This window comes from Acartia tonsa, chromosome 3, assembly GCF_053477335.1.
Source record: "Acartia tonsa isolate MP-2025a chromosome 3, ASM5347733v1, whole genome shotgun sequence".
Classification (NCBI taxonomy): domain Eukaryota; kingdom Metazoa; phylum Arthropoda; class Copepoda; order Calanoida; family Acartiidae; genus Acartia; species Acartia tonsa.
Window position 1 is genome coordinate 12,095,419 of NC_137262.1, and position 20,065 is coordinate 12,115,483.

General features: G+C 31.0%; 2 protein-coding genes across 3 annotated transcripts in view; both read right to left on the reverse strand.

Annotated features, from left to right (window-relative positions):
* The window catches only part of omd (integrator complex subunit 5 omd), a 25,194-nt gene extending 12,117 nt beyond the window's left edge, over nucleotides 1-13,077 (reverse strand). For both annotated transcript variants that reach the window (XM_080152677.1, XM_080152676.1), the window contains exons 1-12: nucleotides 12,947-13,077; nucleotides 11,880-11,984; nucleotides 10,709-10,790; nucleotides 9,996-10,084; nucleotides 8,958-9,116; nucleotides 8,488-8,627; nucleotides 7,624-7,689; nucleotides 6,450-6,522; nucleotides 6,103-6,148; nucleotides 1,113-1,218; nucleotides 750-856; nucleotides 228-392 (exon numbers count right to left, since the gene is read on the reverse strand). In XM_080152677.1, the coding sequence (XP_080008803.1) occupies nucleotides 228-392; nucleotides 750-856; nucleotides 1,113-1,218; nucleotides 6,103-6,148; nucleotides 6,450-6,522; nucleotides 7,624-7,689; nucleotides 8,488-8,627; nucleotides 8,958-9,116; nucleotides 9,996-10,084; nucleotides 10,709-10,790; nucleotides 11,880-11,984; nucleotides 12,947-13,040 (1,232 nt within the window). In that variant the 5' untranslated portion in view covers nucleotides 13,041-13,077. The remainder of the gene's footprint in view (nucleotides 1-227; nucleotides 393-749; nucleotides 857-1,112; nucleotides 1,219-6,102; nucleotides 6,149-6,449; nucleotides 6,523-7,623; nucleotides 7,690-8,487; nucleotides 8,628-8,957; nucleotides 9,117-9,995; nucleotides 10,085-10,708; nucleotides 10,791-11,879; nucleotides 11,985-12,946) is intronic.
* ERp44 (Endoplasmic reticulum protein 44) lies at nucleotides 13,062-19,474 on the reverse strand. The gene is made up of 10 exons (XM_080152678.1): nucleotides 19,132-19,474; nucleotides 18,572-18,674; nucleotides 18,062-18,184; nucleotides 17,514-17,717; nucleotides 17,267-17,398; nucleotides 16,810-16,882; nucleotides 16,511-16,639; nucleotides 16,148-16,339; nucleotides 15,279-15,365; nucleotides 13,062-14,650 (listed from the first exon to the last, which is right to left on the reverse strand). The coding sequence occupies exons 1-10, from the start codon at nucleotides 19,178-19,180 to the stop codon at nucleotides 14,474-14,476; spliced, it is 1,269 nt and encodes a 422-aa protein (XP_080008804.1). The 5' UTR covers nucleotides 19,181-19,474; the 3' UTR covers nucleotides 13,062-14,473.
* Nucleotides 19,475-20,065: the final 591 nt, after the last annotated feature.

Below are 20,065 nucleotides of genomic sequence, written 5' to 3' on the forward strand. Positions count from 1 at the left end.
AAAGTCCATGTGTTTACTTTTATTTTATATAGATTGTGGTTTAATTCCAGGATCATACAAAGATAGAGTTATTGTTTATATCCTAAAGAAAACAAAACTATATTTTACCTGTCCTCTATTATTCTGTTAAACCTTAAAAGTCACATACCTCCCCCCTGCCTCCCCCCCCCCCCAAAAAAAAATAAAAGACGGCTGATCTAGTCGTCAAAAAAATACACTTTATTTACCTGTGTCTCGCATGGCCATGAACCTGCTGGAAGAGGACCGCCAGAACGTTATTGAAGATCATCCTGCAGGCCTTGCTGGTGTCGGAGTCCTTACCACCCTCACCCTTAGGAGTGGTACCCTCCCCTCCCTTCTCGAGTAACAGCAGTAAGATTTCTGGGATGTCACTAAGAAAATTCACAATTTATTCATTATTAATATTTGTAGTGTACCATCAATGTCTATGTTTATTATATGGTTTAGAAATTCCTTGAATAGCTGTGTTTACATGCAACGAACGTACAAACATGGCATAAATATATAATGAAGGACACATTGAAGGTATACATCGAATTAAAACCGATAAAATATCAAATTTTTTAACAATTTTACGTTCAATTAGATATAATAATGAAATAAATTATTAATCACGGCTTTTTATATTATCGTCTATATTTGTTAACTACGTAATATATATAGATAGGTATACCAATCTCTTAAAATATGAATTTCTTTTAAATTTGATAATTTAAATAAATGATTACCTGTCTGTGGAGACTAGAATGTTTGTGACAATTTCCAGAAGTGAATTTTCTTTTGTAAAGTAAAGTTGATTCCAATTAGGACTCAGAGTTTCTAATCTTACTAGAACCTTGACAATTCAATAAACTAGAGATTATTTTCATCGCTGTTTTTTTTTTCGTGCAACTACCCCTTTGTCATTAAGAAACCCTCTATGAGATATCATTGGCCTAGAGATTATGATCACCCCCCCCCCCCCAAAAAAAAAAGTCTTATATTTTAACAAAAAAATGTGGAAAGGAGAGCATGTCCCACCCATCTATTTGGGGCGAGGTACTTGAGGCTAGGGATAAAGCCACTATTCAATATATAGATCTAGTTTATGCCTGTGGTGTGACTATATCAACAAGACCAGACAGGAGAGCTCTGGCCATCGGACTGGATTCAGCTGCCAGTTGAAGTAGATAGGGAACTGTGGCAGATTGACTTGCACTAAATTATTCAAGTAGTTTTAAAAAAAGGGAATTATAGCTGCAGTATACAAAGTAGAGTAGCAACTTTTGATTCCAGAGATGTCCGTCTGAATTTTTATCAAACTCGAATGCTTTTACTTCATAACTTAGTGTGCAATATCCGTACGTACCGTATATTTCATTTCTTAATAATAATATAAAAAAAATTTGCTAGCTTCTTACTAATGCACTATGTTCCAGCGAGTGACAAATAATCGTTTTTTACATTTTGGAAAATACACTTTTAAACAATTGTTTAGTAATATACACAAGTTTTTGGAAATAAAGCCGAAAGAATTAGCTCTTTACTATGAAAAATAAGAATTTCATGTGTAATTATACCAGAGGTATGGAATTAAGTTCCTTTTCATCATTGTTAACAACTATTTTTAAGGTAAACTAAACTACATTTCAAATCAGTGTGGACCCTTTATTTTTAAAGCTATTTTTAAGTATTATATATTTTTGGAATCAGTATGTAATAATTTATACGTTTAGCCTTTAAAAGAAGTCAAATCTCCAATTTTTGATGTAATTGTAGATGGTTTTCTTAGCATACCCGATTTCTGTAAAATAGACAATTTTCTTCTAATGAAAATTTTACGTTTGGTTCCAGATCTCGTAAGCGCAAAAGAGCGCAAGCAAATCCTCTTACATGGTGATATTAGATGTATGTATAATATCAGAGAACTTTACCCACGCTTTTCCTCAACAGTTTAGCGGATTTAAAACCAACACGCATCAAGCGGTCAATGGATCCTATAAATATACACATTTGCTGAATCAAAACTGGTTTTATCTAAATTGTATCTGCTCCTTCTTCGTGTCTATAGTATTTTAAAGATTTTTAATAAAAATATGTGATTATTTGACTTTAAAATAACCTTTAATCAAAAATCATCTATATAGTTTAAAGCTTGTAAATATAATTTTGTCATATTTGATGAGGCTTTAAAACAATATTTTTATAGACAATTCAACACTGCATATTTAGTATGTATAATTGTGGTTATTTTATGCATTATTAGGCATATAAAAAGTCATATAAAAAGCACTAATCCTAATTGATTAGATACTTAGCCGTTTATTACAAAAAAAAAGTCTATCTTTTCTGTTCTAAACCATTTTAAATTCTATATGGATAAAATTTTGATATAATGAAACAGTAAGCAGGTTAATATATGACACGAAAGGTTCATTTAAAAACATTACTTTAAAAGATATACTTGAATACACTTCATTTACCATTTTATTACTTAATAGTTACTAGGTAAAGTAAATGTTTTTTAATTTTAATTGCATTAAAGTTGACAAAAATTTGATATTGATCATCTGATATGTTTTGTACGTAAACAGTATGCATTTTATCTGTAGCTTTAGATTTCGATAGCTGATTTAGTTCTACACTCTAGGAAAGCTTCACGTACATAGGACCCAGGATGGGTTCAGGCTATTTAATTTAAAGATTTAAGTCTCTGGATGATTTTATGCCCTACCCCTTAGAAAACAGAACAACTAGATGCTAGGGGCACAATCGCTATTTTTTTATATAGAGATATATATAGTATATTTTAATTTAACATCAAATTAATGTCTGGTGTATTAAAGATTATTTAGCAATTGAAAACAATTTTTATTTAATTTTGTATCTTATTTAAGACATGGCAAAACCTTTTTCAAATGTGATCATAATCTACATAGGTCAAAGATTTTGGTCGTTGTGGATCTATAATTATGATTTAAAAAAAAACAGACTTTTTCTGATGCTTGATTTTAATAGTAAAGCTTTTCTTATTAAGGGTTGGTCTGTCTGTCCATAACGGATAGCTCTTATCATTGATTTAGGCCTTTTATAATTGTCCTATTGATTTCATACTTGGCATGGTTATTCCTTTAGTAGTAAGGTACGATTTAGAAAGCATAGCAATTCTACAAAAAGTTTTAAACCTTTTTGTAATAAATACTACAACAAGGTACAACGTTATAAACGAGGCACATCTATAATAAAGTCCTCAAAATGTAAGAATGTCCTTAAACAGTATGTTGTATTTTGCAACAAATTTACTTAATAGTAAAACTATTCAATGTATAATGAACTATTAAGTTTTTAACTAATTAGACTATACTTATTAATAACTTTCCTTTGATATAATCAATTAAATGCCTAATTTCTTCAACAATCTATTGTTTATGTGTTTGATAACTTATACTATTGTGTCTTTCATACAAAATTCGAGTGTTAAATTGCTTATGGTTTCTATATTAACAAGGATGAAAACATCCATAAAACCAAGCTATGAAACCGTAGGACAAACGAACATTATCAATTGTAAAGTTTCAGAACTGAATAATCAGAATATAAATTTATTAAAGTCTAAACAAAATTATGAGTAAATTTTTTAAAAACTGTTTAAAAACAAGTTAATGTTTAAGGACATAATTACATTTTTAGGACTTGATAAAGAGATGCATCGCTTATAACATTGTACTTTGTTGTCCTAGGAATCAGTATCCCAAAATTCAGTTCAATCGGATAATTTTATCACATAAAAATATGTTGTTTTAAATTTTTTCAAAATCAACAGTTTAAATTGGGCGTTCGGAATTTCTGGTAACGATTTTAGAGTAGCTACACTTTCTAAGTCGTACCTAAATACTACAGGAATAACCTTGCAAAGTTTTAAATCGATAGGAAAATTCTAAATTAACGGAAAAAAGCTAACCGTTCCACTAAAAAAAGCTAACATTTCCATTTTAAAAACGAAGCTTTTCTTTAATTAGGGTCGGTCCGTCCGTACGTCCTTCATAAACGGATAGCTTTTTTCGTTAATTTCAAACTTTGCATGGTAATTCCTTTAGTAATTAGGTACGATTTAGAAAGCATGGCAAGCATAATCAAGTCATAAAAATGTAAGTATGTCCATAAACATTATCCTGAATCAAGCAGTTTTCAACAAATTTACTTACAATTTTGCTTCGACTCTTATACATTTATTTTCTGATTATTCAGTTCTGACACTATATAAGTGTTAATGTCCGTTTGTCCTACCGTATCAGTGCTTCGCTTTTATGGATGTTGTCATAATTGTTTAGTTAAATAATATGTTGATTTTTCATTACTGTTTTTACTTTCTAAGTTTAAGATTTCAAGGTAAATTGAAGAAAAAAAGCATTAATTAAAACCAGAAGGTACCGCCGTCGACATTTTCATGAGTTATAATTAATCTACAAAAAAAGTTTTTAAAACAACTACTGCTTTCATGTGTTAGAGGTCATATACATTTTACATCAAATGCTATTTTAAAGTCAAATTATCACACATTTTTAGTCAAATTCTTAAAAATTCTATAATCCGGAAGAAGGAGCAGATACAATTTAGCTAAAACCAGTTTTGATTTTGCAAATATGTCTATTTATAGGATCCATTGACCGCTTGTTGCGTGTTGGTCTTAAATCCGCTGAACTGTTGAGGAAAAGTGTGTACCCTGTGTATGCGAAAGTATGCGAAGTTTGTTTTTTTAAGCCCTAAAAATACTGGGTCTATCAAAAAATAACAATTTTTTTAGATATAAAAGTAATTTATTTTCTACTTATTTAAAACACATATTCATTTAAACTAAAAGTAAAGAAAAGTTTTAAATAAAGATTATCCCTAAATGTCTAGGCTCTTATCTGAACCATTTTACCTTTTTTATTGGGGGAGGGGGGGGGGGAATGCCCCACTTATATCCACATCTGAACCTATTAAAGCTAGAAGTTTAAAAAATTTTATGTCGTTTCCTAATTCAAATATATATTCTTATTTAATTCGTTAGCATTATTTACTCCCTTCACCCTTTCATTAAACAACCTTATTCCAAAGGTGCTTTCATACTTATTAAAAAAAGACAAGTAGAATTTGTATTGTTTAAGATAGAAAATGCTTCCTTTCAAGTAAATTGAAAATAAAATAAAAGTATTACATATCAGAGATTTATAGGGATTAGACAATGACCAAGAAATTAATGTACATTCCCAATGCTAATACACAAAATTGCCTCTTCTATAAATTACAATTAGTGATTGAAACGTTTGGACACTCAATTAATAAACTAACCAATCAAAATTCAATAAAAGTCCAGCAAATTGTTATGCCTACAAATAAGAAAACGCTATTTGGTGAATTTGGGGACTATTATAATAAACAGCACATTGTCCCCTTCCTCCCTATATATACACACAGAAAATAAATAAGAAATAGGCTCATCTGTATGTCAACTTTGGATTAGAAATCGTAAAATATAAATTTCGGCGACAGCGGTCGGCGGGAAAACAGCGGGAGATTTTCATATGATTTCCGTAGGTCATACATACTTGTTAGAAAAGCTTATGTTTAAAATTTGAAGTCTATAGGTCAAAAATTGCGGTCTCAAGAGCTGTTTAAATATTTCTGAGGGATCAGGACCTGCAGGATCATACCTGGACCCTGAAATTGACTTAAACACTTAAATTTGATATTGGTATGTACTGGTATAGGATATTTTAGTATAAGGTAACTTAAAATGCTTAGTTTAAGGCAAACAAAATATTTTTGCTCTTTACCTGTATGACCCTGCCAGGTTTGCTGGCATCCTGTGCCAGCCAGGATGGAGATATTTAAAATTTCGCCATTATATTGAAAGATATATTGATACTTATTGCTATTTAAATAAAATTTCTTAAAAATTCTAAAATATACACTCTCTATGATTTTTTGTCATTTCTTGGCTTTTCTGGAACACGGTGTAATGTACTTTTCGTTTAATCATTTAAAGAAAAACAATATACATATTTACCTAAAAATAACACTAAGTATTATTAAAGTTGATTTAAATATTAGGTATACCTGTTAGAATCATCAGAAATTGAAGACAAGAACAAATTATGCATAGATTCCTGGATTTTTTTAATGCTTATCATTTTTTTAATTTGTAAAATTAGAGCTCTTGCAATAAGAGACCTATGACCTATAAAGTATATCAATGTCCTTAAGACCCTCAAGAAAAAGTAAAAAAATAACTAGATTTTGTTAAAATTTAATATTCTTTTAAATTGGTAATTACGGAGTTGGATAATAATTGTACCTTTTAACATTTTCTTATCATTACCAAATAAATGCAACTTTAGTGATCTTTTATTTATTTATATTTTTTTATGTTTCTTTATCTGGTGTTGAAATAATAAGCAGGCATTATTCCTGTAGAACGTTCTGATGATTTCTTCCCAGATGAGAAAGGATGTTTAAAACAGAATTCAACTTTGGTACCTAAGAAATAATAGCACATTAAGCATTATTCTAACACTATTTTTATATGTATTTATAATTATGTGTAGTACCTTTTTCATTTTGTTTTGTTAATTTAAGTATGATTAATGTCCTCATAGAAACATTTTTTAGTGGGGTATTTTACATCTAAGGTCAATCAGAGGACTTTATTCTATATAAGCTTAATAAAAAAATGTCATAATTACCTACCTAGTGATTAGGCCGACTCAAGATGCAAAATTTTTTGGCGCGCTATTTTAACCCATTCTATTCATAAATATAAGACTATTGATACCTTTAAAAGTGTTCTCAGACTATTTTTTCAGCAATATGTCAAATTCGAATTTCATAAAAAAGGGGAAGGTTCCCCCCTGGGGGTGAAATTTTTTTTTCTTTCAAACCATGGCTTTATACACCTTCCTGAATTCGTCTTGAAGAGTACATTAAGAATCAAAAAACGTTTTTAAAAAATATTGATCCCAGAAAAAGTTATCCTCAAATAACCGTCAAAATCACCTGATTTTGCTAAAATGGCCAAAATTGTTAGTTTTTTGAGAATAGCTCTTGCTATGATCAAAATATTTTAAAATCGTTTTTTGATCCTTAATGTACTCTTCAAGACGAATTCAGAAAGGTGTATAAAGCCATGGTTTGAAAGAAAAAAAAATTTCACCCCCAGGGGGGAACCTTCCCCTTTTTTATGAAAATCGAATTTGACATATTGCTGAAAAAAAGCTACTAGAACACTTTTTTTGGTATCATTGGTCTTGATATCATAAAAGGAATGGGTTGAAATAGCGCGCCCATTGAATTTCAAAAAAAGTGGTAATTCTGAGTCGGTCTACTAGTGATTTTTTAATACAATTTTTACTATTACTTTAGGTACTATTTTTATTGTTAGCATGTTGTTGTTTGTAGCCCTAATTCTCTGAAGTTAGGATTAAGATGCACACGGAGACTGGAAGTGAGAATCCTTTGGCCAATCTTCGTGTACAGCTGAATGTATTCTATGTTATATTACAAGCTGACCCGCCATATTCGTGTTAAGCATGTTATTACTAAAAGCGCTCCATGATATGTACATTCAGTTGTAAAGCTCACCTTTTGAAGATTAATGAGAGATTCTGGATCTCTTTTAAATTTGCCACCAGACAGTCCAGAATATTCCTGAACATTAAAAATATTTATTTCCAAAAATGAATCCACAATCTTTATTTGATAAATACCAAACTTTCCCATCATACATATATACATTTAGAACCTATTACAGTTAGGGAGTTGAATCCATTTTTATAGAAGCAGAAATATAATCTATGATTATGGTTTGGACCCTCTAAAACTGTAATCTACCTTTCCACTTTCCTCTCTCTTGGTGAAGATATCTTCAACGCCGATACGATTTTTGAAATGTAAGATTCTACTTTCCCCTCTCTTGGTGAAGATATCTTCAACGCCGATACGATTTTTGAAATGTAAGATTCCACTTTCCCCTCTCTTGGTGAAGATATCTTCAACGCCGATATGATTTTTGAAATTTAAGACTCCACTTTTGCCTCTCTTGGTGAAGATATCTTTAACAAGAGAGACAAAAGTGGAATCTTATATTTCAAAAATCGTATCGGCGTTGAAGATATCTTCACCAAGAGAGGGGAAAGTGGAAGGGTAGATTACAGTTTTAGAGGGTCCAAACCATAATCATAGATTATATTTCTGCTTCTATAAAAATGGATTCAACTCCCTAACTGTATTAGAACTACTAGAAAATAAAAACAAAATAGTCTCTATTATTTATTTTGAAAATTGAAACAAACTGAATTTAAACTTTTTTGGAGATCACCGTTTTGGAGGTCTCCAACACTACCATGCAAATGATGATAGGTTTGCATAATTTTAAAATTGGTGTAAAATGGTGAAAAATAATCGAATTTTAGATCTAGATAAAAATATCAAAAATCCTAAAATTACCATTAATCCCAGGCTAAGGATTCTGTTGATTATGATGGAAGGAAAACAGGAGCCCAGATGCGCTACAACCCACTCAAAATATGGCGCGTGTGTAACTGATGTGTCCAGTAGAGATGCTATACATCCTTTGCTGTCATCATCTAAAAAAAAGTTGAATATTTGATAGTGTTAGAAACAAGTGAATCAATGAGAAGAAAGTTTATTAAGTGGGCTAGATCAAGTATTATGACAGATGTCCCAACTAAAAGTCAACGTAATAATAATGTCGCTTTCCGTAGAGTAAACTTTTACATGATTAGGTACATAAAAAAGGGCTAAGATAATGAATGTCTGGTTTTTTATAAAGACTTTTTTTTACTCCTTTATATGTAAGCTTCTTTTGAAAAGATAGGTAAAGCTTATAATAAGGTTAATTGTATTTAAAACAAATTAATCAAACTGAATTAAAGAAAAACATCTATAAATCTCACCCATTTGTTTGGAAAGGCATTCAGCAGAAATCTGAATGAGAAACCTGGAGGCCACACATCCCAGCCAGCAGGATACACGCTCATGCAGGCTACTCTTTCCACTCTTGTCTGCTTTTCCTTTGGGAATCATTTTGCTTCCAAACTGCTGGGTTAATTTACCTATAGACAAAATAAATTAAACATTGAATAAAAAGAGAAAAATATAAAAAAGAGAGAAAAAGTTAAAATTATATAGGTGAGTTTACATCATGGATCTTAAAGGAAAACGATAAATTAATGTATTGTACATCCCCAATGACGATAAATAAAATAAAATAAACCCTAATTAACAGTAAAACTATTTGTTGAAAAGTTTCGACACTGTAAAGGGACCAACAAATAGTCATCGTGCTGGTTTTATGGAATACAGGACAGCCAATTAAATTGCTTATATAAAAATGATTTTCAAGTCTTGATATTTAAAAAAAATACCTGGTAGAGTATTTAAACTCTTTCAAATATATGTCTTATAGATGTAGTTTTAACTATTAAACAGATAAAAATATGCATTTCACTAAATTCAAGTTTAAATGCACCTCGTGCATCTACCCCTTTCAACTTGCCAATCAAGATATAATAAAAGTATTTAAAGTTTTGAGCTAACGTATGAGAGAGCATGTTTATGAAACCTTGGGTACTGGTGTAATATAAATTCCAATGTACCCTCTCTCCCTGGTTTACAGTTATTACAATGGGAGAGAGAACCAAATAGAGGGCAGAATGAAGCATTACAGACAGGACAGACAGACAATATCACTGTCAGTCTGTCTGTACCGTTTACTCTTGCTAACCGCTGAACCGAAATGGTTTTCCTTTACAGTTTGGATTCTCATCGGTCCTGGGAAAGTCTATAACTTATATGGAGGAGGATACCACCTCCTTCCAGGAGGATTCACCCATAAAGTGACCCTAGAGGACTCGTAAGCTTAGTCACTTGTAATAACTGACTGTTGTATTGCTTTTAAGGGAAGCTTTGTTATAATCCAGAAGATTTCATACCTAGGGTGTCCAGAGACCATTTAGAAACCATGGGTGCCCAGGAACTAGGATTCCTCTCAATATAACCAGACAATGCCTCCTGAACCTCGCTGAATAATAAATAAATCTTCATTAATATCAAAATAAAATAATAAAGGAGTAAAGCATTATTTTTAGCTTTAAGAAATATGATATGACTAGGTACATTAAAATAATTGTAAGAGTGTAATGTTTCAAAAGTTATTCACCTTTCATTTTGTATGTATCATAGAACATTTTTAATTTTCATGAAATATTGGTTCAAATGGCAAAATTGTTTTAAGTGTAAGAATTTAAGCACAATGATGGGATTCCAACAGGAGTTTATATTCTGCACAAGTTTCTTTTTTTTACCCTCCTGCAAAATTTTTTTTATTTTTTCCCCGCCTAGTTTTTTCCAGCAAGGAAGGGGAAAAAATGGAAAAATGTTTTTAGGCCTCTCTATTTTATTCTTATTATCCCCCCTCCCATATATTTTTTACTCCCCCCCCCCCTCCCTTTGGCAGGGTCAAATTTGTAGAATATACACCCCTGGACTCACTCCAATTAAAAATAGGCAACCTAAAAAACCTAGCTAACTCTTATCCAATTAATGACTGCACTTTAAATATCATTTGTTTGTTGAAAAGTTGACTATTTTCGTAGTTTCCATAAAAATAAATAAGGAGGAACTCTCTTGTAAATTGAGTAGGTACCTAATAATTTCTTCTTCTTCTGGAGTAGCATTTGTTTCAGGATTCTCAGGGTTGTAGTTCTCTACCATTCTTTCCAACATACCTAGTAGGTAATATTTTTATCATAAAATTACGTTTCTAGGTAGGTACCTACAACTTTAATACTTTTACGGAGTAGCTTCTTAATTAATATACAGGGGTGTATATTCTACATGGGATCCCCGGCTCAGGGGGGGGGGGGGGGGGAAATAAAAAATAAGTGGTTGGAGGGAAAAAAAATGTTAAAATTAAGAAAACTGAAAACATTTTTTCCATTTCCTCCCAGGAATAAGGTATAACCAACAAGCAAAATAAATCTAAAATAATAATTGGGGGGCAAATGAAGAGGTCGTCAATTTTACGATGTGTTGCCCCCCAACGACAGCTGAAAAACACGTATAGGTTTCGTGATTTTCTTCCGAATTAATTTCGTTATTGGTATGAGCTGATTTCCTCCCCCTCCTTGGTGAAAAAAACTAAAAAAATGTGTGGTAGGAGGGATAAAATAAATAAAATATAGAGTTGTTAAACTACTTTTCCATTTTCCCCCCTTCTTGGTGAGAAAAACTAGGGGGGGAAAAAAATTTAAAACTTTTAGCCGGGGAAAAAAAATAAATCTTGTGCAGAATATACACCCCTGTTAATATATCTAGGAACTAAATGTAAACTTTTATCAACTTCATAGAATAGGGATTGGATGATATATTAAGCTTCTCCAATTCCAAATTAAGACATAAAAAATTATAGGAAGTATATTATTTTTGTGTAGTTGTGTTTTTTCAACTTTCCTACACTATTTTAAGCTACCAGCGGCAGAAATTATTTCAGAACATTTGGAGGGGGAGATAATTATCTCCTCTGTGACTAACAGTATTTAAACTAAACTGAAAACTCTAGTCTATTATATTACAAGTAGTACCTAAGGTTTATTTTGCCTATAGATTTTGAGTACTTCTAAAACAATTGAATTCTTCTGTTTAGGGAAACTTAACATAGGTCCTGAGGTGGTTTAAAGCTACTTTTTGCCTTCTCTTCCACCCTTCGAATCCAGAGCCCCTAGATGCTAGGAGCGCAGCCGCTAGTCTAGGTAAAAATTACAGGCCATACAAATGGTAAGCAAAGTTGTAGCGTGAAAACAGTTTGTTGGCAATACCTGCATAATATTCGAATACAGCGTCTCTGGCAGATGGAAGGTTGCGCAGCAGATTAAGGGCGATCTGAGATACTCGTAGACTTCCCAATTTATCGCTTTTGGCGCCTAAAGAAACAAAACATTTTCAAAACTATAATATGACTTGTAATTTCTACTTTACTATCTACGGGAAAAATTTCTAGAACAAGATCTGTGGACTATATAAGCAACCTAGATTGACAACAAAAATTTCCCGGTCACAAAATCCATGTTTTCTATATTCATTGTCTGACGCCATTATCAAGTTCCTAGCACTCGGTGACCAGAAAAGTAATATTATGGGCCCGTAATTACCATATATTACCGTAATAGGTTATATGGATTATCCACAAAAATTTTCATAAAGATCGGACTATTCCTTCTATGTCAAAAATCATTTTTTTTAAAGACGAGAAATTTCGATTTTTTTTCACAAAAATTTTCTTAAAAAATAAAATTTAATTTTTTTATATAAAAAAACCTGTTCTATTTACTTCTTGGCCTAATTCTTAAAAAGCCCATATTGAATTTTAGATTTTACCAAAGAAAACCTGAAAATTGATCTTAAAAATCGAATTTGAATTTTTTTTCGACGTTACCGAAAAATACCCCGCGCGAACTTTGATCATTTTTGAAAAAAATATTAACTCTACATTTAAGCTCTCAACAAATTTGGAAAGAGCGGGCAATTCTTAGTTCAGAAGGTTTTTACGGATCAGTTCTAGGTCTTACCAATTTTTGTGTAGGTCGATCTTTATACACCTAGGTGAAAAAATTTTTGAAAAGAAAAAATTTTCGTCCGACTTTGAGACCCAAAAAGTACCCTTAAAATTCATCTCACAAAAATTTTTACTTTTTTGTAGGCAATTCAATAAGGAATAAATTTGCTTTTATGTTATTTTCTGCCAGTCGATTAGAACTTGGATAAAAAAGTCATTTTCTGAAGGTGGGTAAAAAATTACCGGTAATGCCCCTTACCGGTTAATGCCCCGCTTGACCCTAGGTTTCGAATTAATTTGGTTATTGGTATAAGCTGATTTTGATAGTACCTTCAATGAACAGTCTAAGCTGCATCATAATATCCTGTTTATCCTGTGCAGGATTAGCTTCCTGACCTCCAGCCACCTCCTCACTCATAGTCATTATAAACTAAATGTTTTCCAATCTGAAACCAAAACCAATATTTCATAAAATAAAATCACACGTTTAGAAAAAAATTTATGCTCTACTCTACATTGATTTATATGTATAAAAAAATTTAACATTTTATTTTTTTAATAATATTAAATATCATAACTAAATAATACTAATAATAAATTTCAGTTGCCTAGGGAATAAAACAAATGGAAATAATTTTTTTGTACTTAAAAAAGGAATTGACTTATTTTAATTTATTGAATAATCTAATGATTGGTATAACAAGTGTTTTTTTATTTATAAAGTAATTGCTAAGAAATAGCATAATTATCTTTATATTAAGTTAAATCAATAAAAGGGAAGACCAACAACATAGGGGTAAGGATTTTATGAAAAAAGTAACATGCCTTAAAATATTTATAAATTTGATTTTGTAATTAGAGGGTTAATATAAAGTTGATAAACATATTATTACATTTAAAATGCATATTGAAATAATTTTTTTGGGTTTAATAATAAATAACCTAGTCTTTAAATTATTCCATATCTATTGCATTTGACTTTTGTGACTTAAAATATTTGTTAAAAGCTTTAGGAAGCAAAAAAACAAGTTATTAAAAAATTTCACACAAAAATAATAAAATAAAAATCTAGAAATATATTTTATCACACAAGAATTATAAAAATTTTGCCTTAAGAAATCAATAAAATTGTAGGTATAGTATGAATAAAATTAAGCACCATTATAATAGGTATAAAATAATACACAATTATCAAAGTTGGGGATTAACAAGAATAACATTTCCAGTTTGGCTTCGAAACAGATTTATATCCGCTGGATTAGAACCGGTTCTCAGCCAAACCAAAAAAATCATGTATAACATCGAATTAAAGACAATTAACCACGAGTATTAAAATAAATATCATAATATTAAAACTATTTTTATCAGCCCGGGCCTTTAGCCCCACGGGGAGTAACATAACTAGTTTCAATCTTATAATTTTTCATTTAAATATCCGCAGAAAGTTGTCTATAATGCGATGCTTTCAATAACTATTATACATATTGTTCGTTGGAGGTAAATATTGATTTTTTTATTCATAAAAAATGCTTCCACAATACTAGGTATAATATTCACTTCTAAAATATAGCTAAAAACCTCATTAATAAACTCGATGACTTCTGAGGTTAAACTTGAAACTCTGAAACTTGAAACTGGAATGAAATCTCACAGGTGGATACAAGTTTTAGGTTAGATTTCCTATTACAATCATATCACTTGAAAAAAGTAAAGCTTTTTGGAAAAGAATAAAATTCCTATTCCAGCTTTTTAGCTCTGTTAACATTTTGTAGGATATTATTTTGTTTAAACATTCTGAAAAGCACTGCAGGTATTTTATTTTTATTTATTCTTTTTTTCTCTCACACACCCACAAACTTAAAATTCATCTCTGAGCAAAGTGTATCTGTTATCAGAAGGTCGGAGGTGCTTGAATTGTGACTCTGGTGGGTCTGTGGAGGCTCCGGCCTGGCGGCTGCGCGGCTTCGATGGCTCGCGTGGGATATGGTTTCCTGTGTTGTCGCCTTGGTTTCCATTATCTTGGTTTTCGTTAGCCTGCAAAAGGGATAGTGTATTTCAGAAAACTAATTTAAAGCATAATTGACAAGTATACCACCAAACTACATATATAATTTTGTATAACAATAAATAACAAACAATTAGACATCACTAAATTAATCGTCATGATGTTTTTTTTGTGAAAATAAGCCAGCCTATAAATTGCATATATCACAAGAATGCGATTTTCGAGTCTTAATATTTTTTAAACTACATGGTAAAAATTGAAATTCTTTCAAATATAGGCCCTAAAATTGTAGTTTATACCATTAAACAGGAAAAAATATGCAGAACACTAAATTCAAGTCAATATGACCGTCTTAAACATTTTGGGGAAACGTGATTTTCTCGGCTCCTTTTCAAGATAAACGCCTGAAATTTTCAGGGATTAAACAAGTTCCAATTCTTCATATTTCTATAGCTCATTTCGGATGTCCATCCATAATTTTTAAGCTTCGCTACTTATGGATGTTGTCATCCTTGTTTATGGGGCTGTAATGCAGATTTAGAATGACCTGTGTATACAGCTACGATTATAATATAAAAATTACTTTCTTAAACATGGACAATAAATAACGTATTATCCTTAAATTAAAGAACATATTTATGCTATTGTTATTTTTACCTTTTCTTCTTCTTGGTCAGGTCCATAATGGAATTCTCTGTGTAATTTTCCACTGTATAAATCTTGTAAGAACTGCTGAACTCTGCCCTGGAAATAAGATACATAATAAGTATATATAAACACAACTTCATATTCTTTTAGTAGTTAAGCCACTCTATAAATCAATTTGGCTGTACAACCGTCGACTGTAACACTATTATAGAAAAATGATTTTCTCCTCCGCTATTTATATTTATTAAGACTGTTGATTTTCTAAAGATTCCCCTTGCCAAAGGACATCCTACTTGGTAAGTCGGTCATACTAAAAAAGACATATACCTATTGATTTTTTGTTGTTTCGTTAGTTTCTATACTCCCTTTCTTTTTCTTTTTTTGACCAATGCAAATATGCTCTATTACTCACTTTGTCAGTTTATCCATCCATGATTTATTTGTACTGCGCTACTTATTACCTATGGATTTTTTCATCCTTGTTTATCTTTCTATTTAGACCTAGCCTTGCTTATTTAATAATAGTCAAACAAATATATTTGAAAAGTATAGGTATTAATCTTACAAATTCTTATCTTTCACGTACGTTCAAAAGTCAAAATACGCAATGAAACTTCTTTGTTTGCTTTAATATTTTGTAACAAGAAACTCTTTATCGATGTGTGGTTATGTTAAATGCTTACAATTTTATAGGAACAAGTCACGTGACCTGGATTCTAGCAATGAATCCTTCGGGGACGATTTCAATGAATCAATGAAACCCTTACTTTATTTTCTTCCCTATACTGTTAAATAATTCCATTCAATAGGGGACGAGAAGCTTATGGCTATACAAAAGAACACTTAAGTCAACACAACATAAAGCAAAAAAAACTTACCGGTATCCTATAATCCTCATACTTGGGGAACAAGTACATGTGTCTAAATGAATCGATGGCAATCAGTGGGAGGTCCTCTTTAGATTTACCAAGATGGTGAAGAGGATGGGCAAACTTGATACCATCAGCTGTCAAGAAGGTAACCTGGCTTCGTTCACCCAGAAGTTCACGTTTCACAAGGTCATTAAATTCCTAAAAAATATATAATTCTCAATTTAAGTAATAATATATGCATAATTATAAACATAAACAAATGGACAAATAAAATTTACCAAAGGAGTAATTTTGCTTTTCATAGTTATTATTATTTTTCGTCAAAAATCTTGTTATGGTTTTCATTTTGCCGAAATAAAACTTAATCACCTTAATGCTCTCCATATCATCTGGATGGTGGAAGAGAATGAGGAATGGTAATCCCTCTTCAGTAAGTTCTTCTGCGTTCTCAAATGTTATTTCTCTAACAATAGGGTTGCACTTCTCTTGACCCCAAGCCTTAAATATAAAAATAACATTGTATTTTTCTACTTAATCTTGGAAGTTAAAAGGAGAATTTTTTTATAAGTAAAGAACAATCTCTTAAATTAAACAAGTTTGCTATACTCCAAGGATATTACTCCGATAAACCTAAGATCCGCTTGAAATTAAATCAATCAAAATGATACCTCAAGGTCCTCGTATTTCCTAAGGTCTCCAGTATAGGCTACGTCGTCATCATTGGTCTTTGATTTGCTTGGTCTAAAACATAAATATTAAATCAATTACGTTTTTTTTTGTCATAGTTGTCACTGTCAAAGCCAAAAAGTTTTATATATCATACATAGTTTTTTAATGACCAAAAAAGGTAAGATATTTTTTTTATTCTAAATAGTAGCCAAAAAAATCGTCTATTGGTTGACTTATCAGAATAAACAAACAGGCAGGGGCTGTCATTCAGCCATTTAATTCTAGTTGAAATTGTTGAAAATTAAATAAGTATTTAGTTGGCGTAAAGTTGGCGTAAAACTTGTTTTTAATTTAGCTGAAGGGAAGTGGGTAAGAAGAGGGGAGACATTTTAACTTAGAATTGTTTGTATGAATCGCTTTCCCTTTCCTCGGACAAACAAGCTGTTAATATTGTACCTAAATGCCACAATATCATGGCCAGGTGGATGCATCTTGTCAACTGTGGCTCCAAAACCAGCCATGAACTTGCAATCCTCCTTCAGTAGGCTTGCGACTTTCCTAAAGTTCTCATACTCGGCGGATTCTTTCCTGTAAATAAAATCAATATATTTATTCTATAAAGATTGTTGAAGTTTTTGATAACATATGATTTATCTTTTTTTGCATATCATTGAAAACATATTTTTATATTAAAATTACCTACCTGTCAAAATATCCAATAACATATTGATGTTTTTCTTCCAACTTCATCAAATCTTGCAAATCATCAAACTCATCAACTGGGCTTTTGATTTGCTCCTTGACAAAATCCAGGAAAGCCTGGGCTGACCGCTGACCCCTGTACTCCTTCTTGCCTGTCTGACCGTTGCTTATATACTTGATGGTTGGATACTTAGTGATATGGAACCTATACAAAAGATATTAGCATTTACTATTACTTGAAATATAGTAGTTGTTTTTAACTTAAATTTAATAGATGATTTTTTTAAATATATCTCGTGGCCAAAGCTTTTAATGAATTTATACACATTACACATCCTACATAGCCAAAAATTCTTGGTTTCCTAGAAACAAAAATTAGGGGAATATTACAATTACTGGTACTTTTACAATTAAGATTTATTTGAATTGTGATTCATAAAGCACATAACAGCATATGTAGAACTATAAATGAATATTCAGCAGTATTTTGTGTTTCAAATTAATGAATTAAAAGATTTAGACAATATTCCTGTCCTAATTTCTACTGACCTTGTGCCGAGGTTAGACTCGGCATCACAGTCGATCTTGCCGACTAGGACAGACTGACCAGATAGCTCTGCTGATATCTTGTCTGCTCCTTCGTCCCAAATAGGTGACAACATGTTGGAAAATCTAAATTAGAATATCAGTTTATTGGATATAACAAGGTGTCTTAAATTTGTTTCTTTTGTGCATTCTGTTTACCTAGTCGAATCCTTATACTAAAATGAAGACAAGTATAAAGTTTGTTTTATCTGAAGATAATATCTCAAAATTTGGTTGTGATGGATTGTACTTCTCAGAAAAGCCCTATAAATGTCTTAGGGTGGTTTAAGGCTATATTCCCCACCTCCCCTACTATAATTTAAAGGTTAGTTTTGTATGATACATAATGTTATTTTAAATGGGTATATAAATCAGTATTTATCGTTTTGGATACCTTATTTCAAGCGTTAAGTCCGTGATGACACTACATGACTATAATCACTATATGTAAATATAAGACAAAAAAAGACAAACCTGCACCAATCAGCATAAAAATTGATGAAAACAAAGTCATATTTTGCCAGTACATCGTCGATATTTTTAGAATCTAACTGAACTGCTCCGCTATTGCATAAATCTAAAGAAAGTATATTTATATGAAAATGGAAACATCAACGGTGGGCTTTCTGGCAAGGGTGTAAATAAGTTAGGAAAAATGTATATCAGACTGTATTTAATTTTAATGCCTTAAATCTTTATTTTTAAACCGTGACGTTTTTTTAGGATTAACCCTTGGGTACCGCTGTCATAATTATATAGTATAAGTAAGACGTTTTAAAAAATCAGTAATTGAATTGCACAAGGAAAGACATCTTTTTAACAATTGAATTAGGTAATTTTCATATTATTTTTTTAAAGATTAATACATATATTTTTAAGTACTGTTATAATTTATCATTTTAATTAAAAAGCTAAAAAAAATTAGATAATAAAGTACAAAAGTTTTGAAGAATTCAAAATTGAGGTGAATTTCAATTTGTGAATTACAAAACATTTTCCTAAATAATTTTATATATAAAAACAATGATATTTACCTAATTTAATATAAAGAACAAAAACAAGTAATACCCCTTTCCGCCACATGCTACAAATCTGAAAATAATCATTTATTTAATTGTTACTAAAAATGCTGGTAGTATAGCTAGGTACGTTTTTATGTAACATATAATAGTATATATATTTTTAGATAATTAATCTTTTTAAATGTTATGTTTTGATATAAAAAGTATGACTGTCAAAATTTATAAGAGTTTACAGTTAGATTTCATGCTTTTTTCATCTAGATTTCATCAAAAATTTCACTTTTTTCGCCTCGTCCCCCCCGAAGTTGATTTCATTTTCCTTCGTCGACTTGTTATTGGCAACTTTCTGCTTTTACATTTGACACGGATTCAGTTTCACAAGTTGCCAAAGCTGGATTATTAATCATACTTTTTGTGCTTGTTTAAAAGTAATATGATGTCTTTCTGTGTGACTGTTTGTAGCTTAGAATCTTACATCCACTATACCGATATGTTTCTCCTTTACATTGAAGCTTCTTAGAGGTCCAGAGAAGGTTTTTATATTTTTGGCATAAAATATTTTTATGAGTTGGCATACTCGCCCGGTTAGAGTAGATAAAATGTTGAGTTGTGATTGGTCGGAGAGAACTATAGTGTAATATTCTCATTGGTTGCTTACAATGTTCATCATAACAGACGACATTTACTTCAAATACAAAATATTACTGATTTATATTTCTAAGCGAAGTTTTTTTTATAATTAGGGTCGGACCGTAACGGATAACTTAGTTCATTTAGGAATGTTAGAATTATCCTATTGATTTCAAACTTTGTAGGGATTTGAGAAAGCATAGCAACTCGTCACCAGAATGACCATGCATAAATTTACATGGTGACTAAATTTGTTGCTTTTGGAACTAAGAATACAGATTCATAGGACAACAAAGTACAATACTATCATATAACC

What these genes read in the sequence shown, in the direction of transcription:
- ERp44 (XM_080152678.1), bottom strand. Translation starts at nt 19,180, where the DNA reads ATGTGGCGGAAAGGGGTATTACTTGTTTTTGTTCTTTATATTAAATTA. An exon ending in GGAAATACGAGGACCTTGAG is followed by an intron (nt 16,640 to 16,809) that starts GTATCATTTTGA and finishes TTTATATTTAAG; the next exon opens with GCTTGGGGTCAAGAGAAGTG. An exon ending in CTGACCAAGAAGAAGAAAAG is followed by an intron (nt 14,651 to 15,278) that starts GTAAAAATAACA and finishes TCCCTTTTGCAG; the next exon opens with GCTAACGAAAACCAAGATAA.